This window comes from Euprymna scolopes, chromosome 46 (genome assembly GCF_053919585.1).
Source record: "Euprymna scolopes isolate OS-2025 chromosome 46, ASM5391958v1, whole genome shotgun sequence".
NCBI classification, from domain to species: domain Eukaryota; kingdom Metazoa; phylum Mollusca; class Cephalopoda; order Sepiida; family Sepiolidae; genus Euprymna; species Euprymna scolopes.
In genome coordinates, this window is record NC_136527.1 from 127,879,476 (window position 1) to 127,899,008 (window position 19,533).

The 19,533-nt window shown below is 33.8% G+C and overlaps 1 protein-coding gene and 1 pseudogene across 1 annotated transcript in view; both read right to left on the reverse strand.

Moving 5' to 3' along the window:
• Window positions 1–2,596: 2,596 nt before the first annotated feature.
• Window positions 2,597–19,533, reverse strand: part of LOC145271446 (uncharacterized) — a 162,458-nt gene continuing 145,521 nt past the window's right edge. The window contains exon 2 of the mRNA XM_080126975.1: window positions 2,597–6,879. Within this exon, the coding sequence (XP_079983101.1) occupies window positions 4,501–5,985 (1,485 nt within the window). The 5' untranslated portion in view covers window positions 5,986–6,879 and the 3' untranslated portion in view covers window positions 2,597–4,500. The remainder of the gene's footprint in view (window positions 6,880–19,533) is intronic.
• Window positions 17,500–17,588, reverse strand: LOC145271823 (U2 spliceosomal RNA; annotated as a pseudogene).

Here is a 19,533-nt window from a genome sequence, read left to right on the forward strand (position 1 = left end):
TATTCATTACAACGAGCACTGTTTTCTTTTAATTGTATTAAGATATTTACTAATAAATTAAAATAAACTCCGCTCTTTAGACTGTTGTTCTAATCCCCTTAAAATATATGTATGTATATATATATTTATGTGTGTGTGTATGTATGTATGTATGTATGCATATGTATATTTATATTTACCTCGTGTTTAAAGAAACTTTTAGCTTATAAACTTTATCTTATCTGTTTGATTTTGTTTATATATAAATATACATATATATCCACCTTACATAGGACAAAAAATTCCAGTTTTATTTACTTGTCTTTAATCCCCCCTTATTTTTTGCTGGTGAAGAGACAATTATTGTCGATTAATTATTAATCTATTTTATATTTTAAATAAAACGAACTCGGTTTCTGAAACGATCGTACACTTGGTTTTATTTGGGTTTTTTTCCTTTTTAAACTGATTGATTATTCAATACATATGCATATACATACATATATATATTTATATATATATGTATGTATATATGTATATAACTATTTCATTTACTCACATAAAATTAATATATGAAATATGCATAAACTTTAAGTATTTGTGAGTAAATTAATTATTTATTTTTTTTAAATTGCGTTCTTTATATATATATATATATATATATATACATACATATATTGTGTTCTACATCTATCTATATATATAAATGTATATATATACATATACATATATATATTGTGTTTTATATATATATATATATACGTATATATGCACATATATTGTTTTATATATATATATATATATAACAATATATATATACGTGTATATATATACATTTATGTTCTACATATATATTATATATATATATATATATATATATATATATATATATATTAGTTTCCCGCTAGGTGTGTCAGAAATTTTGTGAAAATAGTGAATAATTCCACCCCATCTTTCCAAGCTTATAACTCCCTGAAAGATGTAATTGAAGCCCTATTTTTTTTCAATTAAAGAAGCAAGAACCAAGGTTTCATTAAAAAAAATAACAAAACAACGTGTTTTTTTTTAAAAAAAGGTTTTAAACTTCAGACTTTACAGGTAAATTTCTAAAAAACAGGTTTTTTTTGTTGTTTTAAATTTGAATATATATATTTGACTTTTTCTCTTCATTTTGTGATATAAGACTTTGGTAAGTAAATTGATTATTTACTTTTTAATAGACATTTCAAAATGAGAGGCGTGAATTATTCGACCCCCTGTCTTTCCAAGCTTATTACTCCTCGAAAAATGTAATTCAAGCCCTAACTTTTTTCAATTAAAGGAGCAAGGACCAAGGTTCCATTAAAAAATAAAGAAAAAACAAATAACGTGGCTTAAAAAAAACAGGTTTTAAACTTCAAACTTTACAGGTAAAATTCTAAAAAATACTACGTTTTTTTTTTGTTATAAATTTGAATATATTATTTATTGACCTTTTCTCTTCAATTTGTGAGTAAATTAATTATTTACTTTTCGGTGAGTAAATTAATTATTTACTTTTTAATAGACACTTGAAAATGGGGGGAGGCGTGAATTTAAAAAAAAACGTTTGTCTAAAATATTATATTTGGTTTATTGGAAAGAACATAAAATTTCACATTGACCCTGAAAATATCGTAAAAATAGAATCAATAGAAAAATTTTATAGATTTTTAAAGTTTAAAAATTGAAAAATATTGAGTTCGGAAAATTCATTACTGCTTAAAAAAAATATATATATATTTCTATTACGTTTAAAACAACTTTAATAGTTTATTTTGGAAGTATAATCCATAAAAAAAAAAATAAACAACCCACTTTTAAAAGAGAAATTACGAGATTTTTATATTTTATTCGCAGTTTCGTGTTAGGGGTGTCAAAAATTCCTACAAAAATTCTGATACACCTAGATTCCATATTTCTAAAAGGGATGACAGGTAAATTTATATATATATATATATATATATATATATATATATATATATATATATATATATATATATAGTAATTTATAAAATATATACGGCGCTTAAGCTACTCTGAATATTCTGCATTTCATCCACTCTAGGGCTCTTAAGGCTTATGCGCATGATGAAGTAGTTATATATATATATATATATATATATATATATATATATATATATATATATATATATATAACTACTTCATTTACTCACGTAAAATTAATATACGAAAGTATATATCTATGCGTAAACTTTAAGTATTTACTTCAAAAGTGCTCAATACGTAGGTAGAGCTAGTTAGTAATTTATGAAATATATATGGCGATTAAGCTACACTGAATATTCTGCGTTTAGGATTCGTCAGGCTTATGCGCATAAGCCTGACGAATCCTAGAGTGGATGAAACCCCGAATATTCAGTGTAGATTAATGGCCATATATATTTTATAAATTACTATATATATATATATATATATATATATATATATATATATATATATATATATATATAATTTTTATATATATATAATATATATATATATAACTACTTCATTTACTCGTATAAAATTAATATACGAAATAATCTCCTTACTCAATATGTATATATATATATATATATATATATATATATATATATATATATATATATATATATTTCTACTCCTATCAATTCGTTTTTCTTTTGTGTGTATTGATATTTATATTAAAACCCTTCTTTTCTATTTATTTAAAAAGAAAATACAATTTTCTTATAAATGGTTTGTGGAATTGCATTCACTAGCAAAAGATCTAGCTAATTTGCAATGTTTTTTAAACATTCATTTTAATTAATTCCCTATTAGTTTTTTTCGGTTTTCTTATGGGATGATCATCTTTAGTTAACTATTACGTGTAATTATATTCATGCAGATATTCTACATGATTTATACTTGTATGATATTTGCGTAAAATCTTTACAGTAAACAAAAAATTGTTTCCATATTTATTTATGTATACGTATATATTTTTATTTAATCTATTAGTTTATCTATCTATAAAATTGAAAATGTCTGTGTGTCTGTGTCTGTGTAAATTTTCCTACGCAATAACTCTGCCAATTTTCAGTCTACAGACTCGAAATTTGATATACAGAGTACTGAGATTTGGATAAATCTTTGCAATTCGTTTTCGGCCAGAAATTTGGCCGTTAAGGGGTCAAAGTCTAACGATTTGACCGTTGAGAACTCTACAAAACACCTCCGACAATTTTGGGTCTAAACACTTGAAGTTTTAGATATAGATTTCTTGGACATGGATTTAACTTAATAACTTGAATTGAGTCCAAAACAATAAATTTATAGGGGTCATAATAAGGGTCAAAGTTAAAAAAAATTGACCGCTTTGTTTTTTTTTTTTTTTTTGCTTAACCTCCAAACACCCGGGCAACGCCGGGCGGAAATACTAATATATATATATATATATATATATATATATATATATATATATATATATATATATATATATATATATATATTATAAACCTTGCTGCCTGTCTAAATACTCTTTATGTAAAATTACAATGCTTAGACCCAAAATTGGCTGCATAATTTTCTAGAGACCGCAAAGGTCAAGTCTTTTGAACTTTGACCCTTTGACAGGCAAATTTTCGGCTAAAAAATCGATTAAAAGGCTTTCCATGAGTCTGAATACACTTTGTGTAAAATTTCACATATTTAGACCCAAAATTGGCTGAGTACACACACACACACACACACACACACACACACACACACACACACACACACACACAAACAAAATAAAAATTTTATATATAGATAGATTCTATCCCAATTCTGTTCTATTTTTAAGCCATACCAATTGTTGTATTTTTGATTTATTCTTCCGCCAGAATACTTTTTATGCGTTCATTTAACCTGTATCTAAAATTTCAAGTGTTTAGACCCAAAATTGGCGAAGGAGTTTGGTAGAGTTCTCAAAGGTCAAATCGTTGAACTTTGATTCCATTGACAGCCAAATATCTGACCGAAAACCAATTAAAAAGATTTTCTCAAATCTCAATAGTCCTTATGCCAAATTTTGAGTCTGTAGACCGAAAAATTACAGAGGAGTTTGGTAGGGATATGCACACACACACACACACACACACACACACACACACACATATATATATAAACACACAATTAAAATTTTTTTAAATATATAGATAGATTCTATACCAAGTCTGCATGTCTGAATATACTCTATGTAAAATTTCAAATGTTTAGACCCTAAAATTGGCTGAATAGTTTGCTAGAGCTTGCAAAAACAATTGAACTTTTATAGATATGTAGATAGATTCTACCCCAATTCTGTTCTATTTTTAACTCATACCAATTGTTGTATTTGTGATTTTTTTTTCCGCCAGAATACATTTTATGCGTTCATTTAAAGTGGGAATTTCTCAATGCAAAAAGTGTATTCCTCAGTCGATTTTAACTCGTAAAAAATTCCTCATTTTTAACAGCAACAACTCTAATCTTCTATCTAATTTTGTTTTTCAATTAAAGTATAAACGTCGAATGTCTACGTGCAGCAGTGTATGTAATAACCTCTTGGTCTCCAATAGCGACCCAGTTCATCGAGCCCCTCTTCGACCCGTTAGGGGTAGGGTTAGGTGTGGAAGTCCTACTTGTGCTGGGCCGCAGAGAAGTCTTTCTGATGAGATCCATATCGACGCTAGACGTCGACGGGATCCCACGACTACAGGCCGGGGGTTCTGTGGAAATGACAGCATATTTAAGGGCCAGTTGTCGGGCCCGCGCGTCCAGTTGGTTCGAATGGCAGTAATAGGCCACACATACGAAAATAATAATACTGACCGCAGCCACGGGGCTTGCGATCAGAAGAGGCAGGGGAAGCTCTTTTGGAAATGCCTCTTCGGAGGGGACGACTGAAATTGCGGTAAAGTCTGCGGGTACCGTTTCCCGCGTCACGCCACTTCCGTTTGAAGCGGCCCGGGTAAGGGCATCGGAAAGTGTTCTGTTGGATATCGTGGAAGACGGTGAAAGTAGTGGTGCTGAGGTTGATACTTCCAGTACGGGGATGTCGGACAAGGAGATTTCACCGGGTAACGTAAGAGATCTTGTTTTTAGACGTTTTGCGCGTCTTCGGCTAACCGAAGTAGAAGTTTGATAGCTCTTTGTGCGAATTTTACTGCGTTGCTCCTGCTGTTGCGAATGGGGGTCATGCTCAGCATTGAGGGATAGTGTGTCCTCATTAGTGTTCCATTTTGTGGGCTTTTTTTTCTGAGCATTGGTGTCAGGCTCGCCGTTCGGGGCTAATATGTCGTCGTGAATCTTTGTGCTATCTTTTGCAGGGTTTTGAGTGTGAGAACTGTTGGGAGCTAACGTGTCTCCGTTGGTTGTCGTATGGCTTTTCGTGTGATTTTGTTGTTGGGGATTTATTTCAGAGTCGTCGTTAGAGGTTAACATGTCGCCGTGAGTCTTTGTGCTACCTTTCTCGGGCTTTTGAATATGAGAATTAATGTCAGTCTTACTATGGTTGGCTAACGTATCCCCATTGCTCCCCGTGTTGTTCCCCGTGTGCTTTTGTTTCCAGGGATTTGTGTCAGGCATACCGTTAGGGGCTATCATGTCTTCATGAATGTCCGTGTTACTTCTCGTGGGCTTTTGATAATGAGAATTAATGTCAGTCTGACCATGGTTGGCTAACGTATTCTCGTTGCTCCCCGTGTTGTTCTCCATGTGACTGTTCATGGCCAATTTGTGCCCATTGCTCCTCAAGTGGCTTTTCGTGGGATTCCGTTGTTGGTGAAGATTGCTTATATCTCCCTTGTAAGCCGACGTGACCCCACTGACTTTTGTATGGGTCTCCGCAGGCTCTTCTTGTTGACGATAAGTGTCTGGGTTACCGTGGTGGGCTGTCGTGTAGCCGTATATCTCCGTGGGGAACAGGGAAAACAGACATATTAAACATAAGAAATATGCAAAGATATAACGAAGGATATTGTTTCCTTTCCGACACATTTTGTTTATAGTTTTTTTTGGTTTTTTTTATAATTTATTTTAAAATTTCTGTAGTTTTACTGACACAGGTGAGTGGTCCAATTCATTATAAAATTCGACGGTCCTTTGATTCGATGTTTGCGAAGTGCCAGTTGGCGGAATGATGGGGGAGTCTGCATAAAATCTTACGAAACTAAGGGGGAAAAAAAGGAATGTATTGATTATTTTAAATAAGAAAAAATAATGCTGCACACACATATATGTATACACACACACACACACACGCATGCACGGCACAATTACGTTGACACACCGGTTCTCGTCAAATCACCAAAGTTAAGCAACGTTAAACCTGGCTAGTACCAGATGGGTGACCATTGGGAAATTCCAGGCGCTGTATGTGATCTCCGCTTATCTCGGCATTTGTTTTCAGTCGTCTTGAACATACACTTGCCACTGGTATTCAGCAATGTCGGCTCAGGAGAGGTGTGGTTGGAGATTGCGCAACTCTTGCCACAAAAATTTCACATGCAGGCACCCTTACAGTGGGTACCCATAGTCTGTCAAGACTGAAGGAAGCAACACACACACACACACACACACATATATATATATATATATATATATATATATATATATATATATATATATATATATATATATTAAGGTTCAAATGTATGGAAATAAAATATACAAATAGTTTGTTGGACCTCTAAGGAGACAATAAACATCGTTGAAACGTGGATTACGTTGCATAGGGTTTTTTTTTTTTTTTTTTTGGTTCACGTAATTTCACTTAAATATATAGCAGTTCTTTTCGTTCCGGTATAAAATTCCGGAATGTTGTTTCGTCTTTGCTCTTCCTACGAGTTGTTTAATGGCTGTCAGGATCGTCCCGGACTTTTCCAAATATTTCTGAAACAGAAAAGAATAAATTTATATTAGTAAACGGTGGAAGTTTGAACAGTTGCATATCAAATAATATATACATATATATATATATATATATATATATATATATATATATATATATATATATATAATATATATATATAATATAAATATATATATATATATATATATTTCAAAGTGTTTTTTAACATGTTTTATTAACTGTTTGCTCATATATATATATATATATATATATATATATATATATATATATATATATATATATATATATATATATATATATATATATATGAGCAAACAGTTAATAAAACATGTTAAAAAACACTTTGAAATGAGTTAAAAACATATTTAATCTGAAAAGGAAACACTAGATAAGTGGATAGATCTTAATCCGCGGAGTTTCGAAAACAAATAAACCAAACCGAACAATATGACTAAATATTTAGACACATAGAACTTGAAGCATAACCCCCCCCCCCCAAAAAAAAGTGAGCGTATTTGAAATTGAAAATAGGTCGATATGCCGTGAGCCGTAACAGTTAAGATACGTGTCGGCAAGAAAACAACGAACCGTTTAAAATAAACGGTATTAAGCTTCCCTTTTGGCAGTCGACTAAATTGTTTGGGATTGACTCATTAAGGGGGAAAACAAACAATTTCGTCTGTGTGTGTGTGTGTGTGTGTGTGTGTGTGTGTGTGTGTGTGTGTGTGTGTGTGTGTGTGTGTGTGTGTGTGTGTGTGTGTTTTGGGTCATTAATGGGCGAAAAATATACTTTCATTTTTTTGCTTGTTTGTTTTTTTAATTTTCTTCCTTTGAAGATTGTACCTATTTACTATGCCTCCCCACGGGACAGAGTTAGACACCAGGGTCGTTTTTTAACGTGGAGAAAAGGTACAAAAATAAAAATTGTCTCAGTCGTGAAGGATTTCTCCTCCACTGAAAGAGAACAAGAAATAGAAGTGCAGCATCTGAAGAACAGATGGTATTTATTTGCTCCCCCACTGAGCAAATTAGGCACAAGGCCGTTTTTAATGTGAGGTAAAAACCAGCTCCCCTAAAAGTAGGCGAAAAGGGGGCACTCTGGTTACCAAAAATAATAATTGTCCCAGTATAGAGGGTTTCCCCTCCATTGACTGGTACAAATTATCTTAAGTGCAGCATCTGAAGAACAGTACTACACTTTGATCTTGACCAAAAATTGTAATGCTGGGTATTGGGCAGCCAAACCAGCTACCAACATTACCCCGCTTTTTATTGAAACCAACCGAGAGCTCTTTTTAGTATCCTCGCTGTTCCCTTAAGTGCAATTGTCTGGATCTTTTTTGCACTTGGTTCACCAGGAATATTAGTTAGGTAGGACTTCAGGTTCTTCTTCATAAGTCCTGTGGTACCTATGATAACTAGTATGATCGATATCTCCCTAAGATTCCAGTTTCTTTTCATATCAAACATGAGACCTTGGTATTTGGTCTGTTTCTCTCTTTCAGCTCTGTTAAGACCTCTATCGTTAGGGGCACTCACTTCAACCAAGGTTGCTACTCTCTCTGACTTATTCCATATGACTATGTCAGGTTTCACAGCAGCATTTTCAAGGTAGGTGGCTGTAGGGATTACATGGTCGTAATGTATGGTATAGAAGTCATTTCCAAGTGTTCTTTCAGGTTGATGTTCCCAGGCTCCTACACTGGATGTGTGTGAGTGTGTGTGTGTGTGTGTGTGTGTGTGTGTGTGTGTGTGTGTGTGTGTGTGTGTGTGTGTGACCCTGTTAGTTCGTTTCCTATGGACTCGAAAACAGCTGAACCGATTTTCATGAAAGTTTGCAAAAAGATACTTTATTTGCCTGGCAGTGTTCTTAGATAGGTTTTGTATCGGAATGATTTTTTTTTTTCATTTGAAACTTTAACTCTAATCAAATATCACTTCATAAGCAAAAAAGGCCTGGCTTGACTTGAAGTTTAAAGTGAACAAGTCAAGTATCATGATACAATTGTGCTTTAAACGGAAACATTTATTTCAAAAGAGCCCCTGTCATATGAAAGAACCTACTGTTGATTTTTATATGCCTGGCCTTTCTGTTATTCGGTTATAATAGCTTGAATTTAAATTTAAAAATGTAAACGTCAAGTAGTATGGTTCAAGTGTGCAAAGTAAAACATTTATTTTGAATGCGCCCCTGTCATATGAAAGAACCTACTGTTGATTTTTATATGCCTGGCCTTTCTGCTTGTTCGGTTATAAAAGCTTAAATTTAAATTTAAAAGTGTAAACGTCAAGTAGTATGGTTCAAGTGTGTTCTAAAGTAAAACATTCATTTCGAATGCGCCCCTGTCATATGAAAGAACCTACTGTTGATTTTTATATGTCTGGCCTTTCTGCTTGTTCGGTTATAAAAGTTTGAATTTAAATTTAAAAGTGTAAACGTCAAGTAGTATGGTTCAAGTGTGTTCTAAAGTGAAACATTAATTTTGAATGCGCCCCTGTCATATGAAAGAACCCACTGTTGATTTTTATATGACTGGCCTTTCTGCTTGTTCGGTTATAAAAGTTTGAATTTAAATTTAAAAATGTAAACGTCAAGTAGTATGGTTCAAGTGTGTTCTAAAGTAAAACATTAGTTTCGAATGCGCCCCTGTCATATGAAAGAACCTACTGTTGATTTTTATATGACTGGCCTTTCTGCTTGTTCGGTTATAATAGCTTGAATTTAAATTTAAAAAATGTAAACGTCAAGTAGTATGGTTCAAGTGTGTTCTAAAGTAAAACATTCATTTTGAATGCGCCTCTGTCATATGAAAGAACCTACTGTTGATTTTTATATGCCTGGCCTTTCTGCTTGTTCGGTTATAAAAGCTTAAATTTAAATTTAAAAATGTAAACGTCAAGTAGTATGGTTCAAGTGTGTTCTAATGTAAAACATTAATTTCGAATGCGCCCCTGTCATATGAAAGAACCTACTGTTGATTTTTATATGTCTGGCCTTTCTGCTTGTTCGGTTATAAAAGCTTAAATTTAAATTTAAAAAATGTAAACGTCAAGTAGTATGGTTCAAGTGTGCTATAAAGTAAAACATTAATTTCGAATGCGCCCCTGTCATATGAAAGAACCTACTGTTGATTTTTATATGTCTGGCCTTTCTGCTTGTTCGGTTATAATAGCTTAAATTTAAATTTAAAAAATGTAAACGTCAAGTAGTATGGTTCAAGTGTGCTATAAAGTAAAACATTAATTTCGAATGCGCCCCTGTCATATGAAAGAACCTACTGTTGATTTTTATATGTCTGGCCTTTCTGCTTGTTCGGTTATAAAAGCTTAAATTTAAATTTAAAAAATGTAAACGTCAAGTAGTATGGTTCAAGTGTGCTATAAAGTAAAACATTAATTTCGAATGCGCCCCTGTCATATGAAAGAACCTACTGTTGATTTTTATATGTCTGGCCTTTCTGCTTGTTCGGTTATAATAGCTTAAATTTAAATTTAAAAAATGTAAACGTCAAGTAGTATGGTTCAAGTGTGCTATAAAGTAAAACATTAATTTCGAATGCGCCCCTGTCATATGAAAGAACCTACTGTTGATTTTTATATGCCTGGCCTTTCTGCTTGTTCGGTTATAAAAGCTTAAATTTAAATTTAAAAAATGTAAACGTCAAGTAGTATGGTTCAAGTGTGCTATAAAGTAAAACATTAATTTCGAATGCGCCCCTGTCATATGAAAGAACCTACTGTTGATTTTTATATGTCTGGCCTTTCTGCTTGTTCGGTTATAATAGCTTAAATTTAAATTTAAAAAATGTAAACGTCAAGTAGTATGGTTCAAGTGTGCTATAAAGTAAAACATTAATTTCGAATGCGCCCCTGTCATATGAAAGAACCTACTGTTGATTTTTATATGTCTGGCCTTTCTGCTTGTTCGGTTATAAAAGCTTAAATTTAAATTTAAAAAATGTAAACGTCAAGTAGTATGGTTCAAGTGTGCTATAAAGTAAAACATTAATTTCGAATGCGCCCCTGTCATATGAAAGAACCTACTGTTGATTTTTATATGTCTGGCCTTTCTGCTTGTTCGGTTATAATAGCTTAAATTTAAATTTAAAAAATGTAAACGTCAAGTAGTATGGTTCAAGTGTGCTATAAAGTAAAACATTAATTTCGAATGCGCCCCTGTCATATGAAAGAACCTACTGTTGATTTTTATATGCCTGGCCTTTCTGCTTGTTCGGTTATAAAAGCTTAAATTTAAATTTAAAAAATGTAAACGTCAAGTAGTATGGTTCAAGTGTGCTATAAAGTAAAACATTAATTTCGAATGCGCCCCTGTCATATGAAAGAACCTACTGTTGATTTTTATATGTCTGGCCTTTCTGCTTGTTCGGTTATAATAGCTTAAATTTAAATTTAAAAAATGTAAACGTCAAGTAGTATGGTTCAAGTGTGCTATAAAGTAAAACATTAATTTCGAATGCGCCCCTGTCATATGAAAGAACCTACTGTTGATTTTTATATGTCTGGCCTTTCTGCTTGTTCGGTTATAATAGCTTAAATTTAAATTTAAAAAATGTAAACGTCAAGTAGTATGGTTCAAGTGTGCTATAAAGTAAAACATTAATTTCGAATGCGCCCCTGTCATATGAAAGAACCTACTGTTGATTTTTATATGTCTGGCCTTTCTGCTTGTTCGGTTATAAAAGCTTAAATTTAAATTTAAAAAATGTAAACGTCAAGTAGTATGGTTCAAGTGTGCTATAAAGTAAAACATTAATTTCGAATGCGCCCCTGTCATATGAAAGAACCTACTGTTGATTTTTATATGTCTGGCCTTTCTGCTTGTTCGGTTATAATAGCTTAAATTTAAATTTAAAAAATGTAAACGTCAAGTAGTATGGTTCAAGTGTGCTATAAAGTAAAACATTAATTTCGAATGCGCCCCTGTCATATGAAAGAACCTACTGTTGATTTTTATATGTCTGGCCTTTCTGCTTGTTCGGTTATAAAAGCTTAAATTTAAATTTAAAAAATGTAAACGTCAAGTAGTATGGTTCAAGTGTGCTATAAAGTAAAACATTAATTTCGAATGCGCCCCTGTCATATGAAAGAACCTACTGTTGATTTTTATATGTCTGGCCTTTCTGCTTGTTCGGTTATAAAAGCTTAAATTTAAATTTAAAAAATGTAAACGTCAAGTAGTATGGTTCAAGTGTGCTATAAAGTAAAACATTAATTTCGAATGCGCCCCTGTCATATGAAAGAACCTACTGTTGATTTTTATATGCCTGGCCTTTCTGCTTGTTCGGTCATAATAGCTTAAATTTAAATTTAAAAAATGTAAACGTCAAGTAGTATGGTTCAAGTGTGCTATAAAGTAAAACATTAATTTCGAATGCGCCCCTGTCATATGAAAGAACCTACTGTTGATTTTTATATGTCTGGCCTTTCTGCTTGTTCGGTTATAATAGCTTAAATTTAAATTTAAAAAATGTAAACGTCAAGTAGTATGGTTCAAGTGTGCTATAAAGTAAAACATTAATTTCGAATGCGCCCCTGTCATATGAAAGAACCTACTGTTGATTTTTATATGTCTGGCCTTTCTGCTTGTTCGGTTATAATAGCTTAAATTTAAATTTAAAAAATGTAAACGTCAAGTAGTATGGTTCAAGTGTGCTATAAAGTAAAACATTAATTTCGAATGCGCCCCTGTCATATGAAAGAACCTACTGTTGATTTTTATATGTCTGGCCTTTCTGCTTGTTCGGTTATAATAGCTTAAATTTAAATTTAAAAATGTAAACGTCAAGTAGTATGGTTCAAGTGTGCTATAAAGTAAAACATTAATTTCGAATGCGCCCCTGTCATATGAAAGAACCTACTGTTGATTTTTATATGTCTGGCCTTTCTGCTTGTACGGTTATAATAGCTTAAATTTAAATTTAAAAAATGTAAACGTCAAGTAGTATGGTTCAAGTGTGCTATAAAGTAAAACATTAATTTCGAATGCGCCCCTGTCATATGAAAGAACCTACTGTTGATTTTTATATGCCTGGCCTTTCTGCTTGTTCGGTCATAATAGCTTGAATTTAAATTTAAAAAATGTAAACGTCAAGTTGTATGGTTCAAGTGTGTTCTAAAGTAAAACATTAATTTCGAATGCGCCCCTGTCATATGAAAGAACCTACTGTTGATTTTTATATGTCTGGCCTTTCTGCTTGTTCGGTTATAATAGCTTAAATTTAAATTTAAAAAATGTAAACGTCAAGTAGTATGGTTCAAGTGTGCTCTAAAGTAAAACATTAATTTCGAATGCGCCCCTGTCATATGAAAGAACCTACTGTTGATTTTTATATGTCTGGCCTTTCTGCTTGTTCGGTTATAATAGCTTAAATTTAAATTTAAAAAATGTAAACGTCAAGTAGTATGGTTCAAGTGTGCTATAAAGTAAAACATTCATTTTGAATGCACCCAGGCCATATGAAAGAACCCACTGTTGATTTTTATATGTCTGGCCTTTCTGCTTGTTCGGTTATAAAAGCTTAAATTTAAATTTAAAAAATGTAAACGTCAAGTAGTATGGTTCAAGTGTGCTATAAAGTAAAACATTCATTTTGAATGCACCCAGGCCATATGAAAGAACCCACTGTTGATTTTTATATGTCTGGCCTTTCTGCTTGTTCGGTTATAATAGCTTAAATTTAAATTTAAAAAATGTAAGCGTCAAGTAGTATGATTCAAGTGTGCTCTAAAGTAAAACATTCATTTCGAATGCGCCCCTGTCATATGAAAGAACCTACTGTTGATTTTTATATGTCTGGCCTTTCTGCTTGTTCGGTTATAATAGTTTGAATTTAAATTTAAAAATGTAAACTCAAAATAGTATGGTTCAACTGTGCTCTAAAGTAAAATATTAGTCTCGAATGCGCCTCTGTCATATGAAAGAACCTACTGTTGATTTTCATATGTCTGGCCTTTCTGCTTGTTCGGTTATAATAGCTTGAATTTAAATTTAAAAATTTAAACGTCAAGTAGTATGGTTGAAGTGTGCTCTAAAGTAAATCATTCATTTCGAATGCACCACTGTCATATGAAAGAACCTACTGTTGATTCTATATGCTATAAACCGAAACACTTATGGTAGGTGTTGGCAAGAAAACGTCGAACCGTTTAAAATACACGGTATTAATCTACCCTTTTGGCAGTCGACTAAATTGTTTGTGATTGGCTAATTAGGGGGCGAAAAATATACTTTCATGAAAAAAAAACAAAAACTTGGCAGACCTCTAACGAAGTGTCGCCCGTGACGGACGGCAATCGAATAAGTTCAGGTGGTACCGAGCATTTCTTAAAATAGGCTTGTTTGTTTAGCTAGGGTTTTAACCAGGTCTGAATTCATGCTTGCCAACCTACTCGCCCCCCCCCCCATTTCCACACGGCGGCAAGGTTACATCATCAACGCACTTATCCCCATATGGCATCAATTGAAATGGATGGCTCTCGACTAGGGGAAGCTCCATGTTTTGATAAGCTTCTGGGTTTGACCTTTACTCCTGATCTGAAATGGAACACATACATCAAGTCTGTTACCAAGGTCACAGGAAAAATGCTAGGATCCTTCTATCGCTCCAGAAGATACCTCACTGCTGATGCAATTCTCTATCTATATAAAAGCCAAGTACGTCCAAGGATGGAATACTGCTGCCATATCTGGGCAAGAGCTGCTAAAAACAGCCTATCCTGCCTTGACAGAGTACAAAATAGACTTCGTGGCTTAGTGAGGAATGACCTTTTCTCTTCTCTGCAACCTCTCTCCCACAGGAGAGACGTTCGGAGCCTATCTTTGTTTTATCATTATTTCCATGGCAGGTGCTCGTCTGAACTCCAATCTCTGATCCCCCCCTCGCCAATCTTTTACGAAAAACACCCGTCTAGCTGAATCCACTGTCAAAAATTTTCACCACTCTTTATCTGTGCTTAAACTCTGGAACTCTGTTATATCTGCCTGCTTCCCACCTGACTACAACCTGGATGTCTTCAAGTCCAACATAAACAAATTCCTGATAAACCGCCCCCATTAAGTAAGACAATTTATCAAATCTTTCATTACTAACGATTACTACGATATTATCCTATTGATTACTGTACACGCAATAACTTTTATCCCCGAGTGGCTTCCAGGCCTTGATAAGTGGTGACTTCCATGTAAAAAAAGACGATGTTGAGTGTACTCGATTTTGTGTTTGAGTCAGTATTGTGTATGGCAATGCGGTGCAGCCGCTAGTCTATAATCTAAATCTGACATGTCTGTGTAAATGTATGTATGTATGTATGTTTGTATGTACTGACTACAATCTGGATGTCTTCAAGTCCAACATAAACAAATTCCTGATGAACCGCCCCCCCCCTTAAGTAAGACACTTTATCAAATCTCAACACTAACGTACTCTACACGCAATAACCCTTATCCCCGAGTGGCTTCCTGGCCTTGATAAGTGGTGACCACCTTGTAAAAAAAAAAGAAAAAGAAAAAGTATGATTTTTTTAAACTCTTCTTTACCATATATGTGTATCGCTTTAATGCCTGTTTAATAAGTATATACTCTGTGTGTGTGTGTGTGTGTGTGTGTGTGTGTGTGTGTGTGTGTGTGTGTGTGTGTGTGTGTGTGAGGTTCTCATAGGTTCCGAAACGGCTGAGCCTATCTTTTGCAAATTTCACACAAAGATAATTTACATGTCTGGCAGTGTTCTTAGATAATATCTATACAAAAATTCATCCGATCCGGTTATATAAAAGATCTTTCTTAAATTCGAGAATAATTCAGGTTGTCCTCGATAGGCGTACGTCCAAAAAACTTGATATAAATGCGGGTGTGCCTCTTGTACCTTTGTTATTTCTGATATTCATAAATGACTTACCTGATAAAATTGTCTCTGAGATGGGTGTATTTGCCGACGACACCACGCTCTATAGCAGGTACGTGTGTAAAACTAAAAAAAAGGTAATGGCAGCAGTACGTCCAAGGATGGAATACTGTTGCCACATCTGGACAGAAGCTGCTAGAAAGGACTTGTCCTGCCTTGATAGACTTTGTAGCCTCGTAGGGGATGTTCTTTCTCTTCTCTGCAACCTCCTTCTCACAGAAGAGATGTTGCGAGTTTGTCTCTGCTTTATCGTTATTTCATGGCAAGTGCTCGACTGAGCTCCAATCTATGCCCCCCCCTCGCCGAACTTTCACAAAATACACCTGTTTAGCTGTAAACACTATCAATAATTCCCCCCACTCTTTATCTGTGCCTAAACCTAAACGAAGATTCCATGAACAAAGCTTCTTTCTTAGAACTGCACGCCCGTGGAATTGCCTTCCGTTTTCCTGCTTTCCAGCTGACTACAATATGGTTGTCTTCAAGTCTAACGTAAACAAGTTTTTGATGAACCGTTCCAATATAAGTTAACAAATTTACCGAATTTCCATTACTAACTATTACTATATTGTCCAATTGTTAACTGGGCACTCTTTAACGCTTATCCTCGAGTGGCCTTTTGGCCGTGATAAGTGGTGATGCTTATGGCTAGAGATACTTTACCTGGAAGCACTTCGTTCAAGCTCCTTGGCTTAATGTTTACAGGAAACGTGAGTTGGAATAGATACATTGAGATCATTGCTAAGGCTGCTGCAAAGAAGGTGGGCTCTCTATATCGTGCTAGAAAGTTACTTACGCCTGAAAGTATCCTGTACCTTTATAAGGGCATCATTCGCCCATGTATGGAGTATCGCTGTCACATTTGGGCCGGTGCATCTGCTACTAGTCTCTAGCTCCTGGACAGGGTCCAAAAGAGAGTAGCCAACCTAATAGGTCCTGAATTGTCATCTAAACTTCAGCCCCTGTCCCATCGACGAAATGTTGCATCCCTCTGCCTGTTTAACAAGTATTTTAATGGTGGATGCTCTGACGAACTACAACCACTTGTACCCCCTCAACGAAAATATCCCCAACAAACCCGACAATCAGCAAAGTCCCACCCCTTCACAATTGAGATCCCTAGATGTAAGAAAGCCTGTTACTCTAATAGCTTCTTCCCCAGAACCGCAAGACTTTGGAATTCTCTTCCGGTTTCCTGCTTCCCCAATTGTACTGACATGCAGAAGTTCAATTGTAATGTCAACAGACATCTTGCTGCTAAATTTCCTATATAACTTAGGTCCCTGATAGTTTCTATTTACAATGCCTCCCCACGGGACAGAGTTAGACACCAGGGTCGTTTTTTAACGTGGAGAAAAGGTACAAAAAATAAAAATTGTCTCAGTCGTGAAGGATTTCTCCTCCACTGAAAGAGAACGAGAAATGGAAGTGCCGCATCTGAAGAACAGATGGTATTTATTTGCTCCCCCACCGAGCAAATTAGGCACAAGGCCAATTTTTAATGTGAGGAGTGAAGGGAGGGGGAAGGGAAAAAGGGGACCAGCTCCCGAGAGGTGGGAAATGGGAGCTGGTTAAAGGTCAGGTATGTAGGGTTGCCCCCACATCTGGTCTCTGCTTGCAGTATCTGCCGGAACAGATACTACACTTTGATCTTGTCCCGAAGGCCAAGAAAGGTCTCTGATAGTAGCCCCCTACATCAAAGTGCCTTATTTGGGGAGAAAATGTAAAACAAAAAACTGAAATGGAAGTGCCGCATCTGAAGAACAGATACTACACTTTGATCTTGGCCAAAAGGCCAAGAAAGGTCCCCTACATCAAAGTGCCTTATTTGGGGAGAAAATGTAAAAAAAAAAAAAAAAAACTGAAATCTATATGAAGTGCATAAAAAGTGAAATTACAAGACGCCTGACAAGAAAATAGAAAATATTTGTTCAAATTCCACAAAAATCAGGGAAATAATATGCTCTTCCAGTGTTATACCAAATTTAACTTCTCTGCGTTTCATAGCAATTTCAAAATTAAAAGAAAAATATTGACATGCAATAAAGCAATACTGTGTTTATGTATGTACATATATATATATATATATATATATATATATATATATATATATATATATATATACATGCATATATATATATACATGTATATATATACATATATATACATGTATATATATAAATGTATATATATATACATGTATATCTATATATATGTATATATATATACATATATATACATGTATATATATAAATGTATATATATATATACATGTATATCTATATATATGTATATATATATATATATATATATATATATAAATACATACATATATATATATGAGCAAATAGTTAATAAAATATGTTAAAAAAAAACTTTGAAAAACAGTTAAAAACATATTTAATCTGAAAAGGAAACACTAGATAAAGGGATAGTCCTTAATCCGCGGAGTTCCGTTGCGATGGAAAATCAAGGGAAATATCCATATGAATTTATCTCTAAGCCACAAAAATTTCACACGCAGGCAACCCTTCCTGGGTATCCATAGTCTGTCCAAGACTGAAGAGCCTACTTGCTTTTTTTTTTTTGTAAATATATGTGTATATATATATATATATATATGAGCAAACAGTTAATAAAATATGCTAAAAAACACTTTTAAATGAGTTAAAAACATTTTTAATCTGAAAAGGAAACACTAGATAAATGGATAGTCCTTAATCCGCGGAGTTTCGAAGAAATACTCTCCTTCTCATCAGAGGGTAGTAATTAGCAAAATGCGGGATCGGATTTTGCATGCAGAAGTATTTCATGAAACAACAAGTAAGTCAAAGATCTTACTTGAAAACAAAATAAGTTAAGCAGAGGGAATATGGTATATATATATATATATATATATATATATATATATATATATATATATATATATATATATATATATAAAATTCAGAAATACGAGAGGAACTTAAAATACTTCAAGAAAAGTTTGTAATAGTTCCGATTGATAAAGCGGCAAACAATATAGCTTTTATATGTAAAAAATATTATATACAACGTTTATTGATAGAAGTAGGAATTATAGGAAACGTTTCAGATACTTATAAAGTAAGTAATAGTAATTTAGATGGCATTATTTTGAATAATAGTATTATTAGTGAAAAAGTAGGATTAAAGTTAGAAGACAAACACAAAAATCTATGAGCCCAATATGACTTCCATCGCCACAAGACCATTTTAATAGACAAATGCCTGATGGAGTATCTATACACAGATGATGTTAGTCTTAGCTTTGTACGACAGCTAAGTCTCTCTCTCAGTTCAAAATGTTGAGATCCAGCAACAAGCAAGAGCAAGATAGCCATCAACAAGTTAAACTGCAGACCAGCTTAATGCAGGTACTGGTCTCCCGCTTTATGTTTTTTTTAAATCAGAGATTTGCTTCTCCTAGAAAGGTTGCCTTCACCACGGATTACGGGAGTCCTCTCCACACACATACATACACACAAACACACACGGTGCTAGTTGGCCATTCGCATTTTTGAAGGTCTTCTTTTTAATCCTTCAGAGAGACTAGCCACCCTCCTCACCAGACAAGTCTAGTGGGGGAATCAGTTTAGTTGCCGGTGACCCAACCATGAGCCAGGTAGTACTGCATTACATGGTACCAGTAGCATATGACATGACCTGACACACGTATATATATACATATACGTACATATGTATATGCATATATATATACACACAATGTGTGT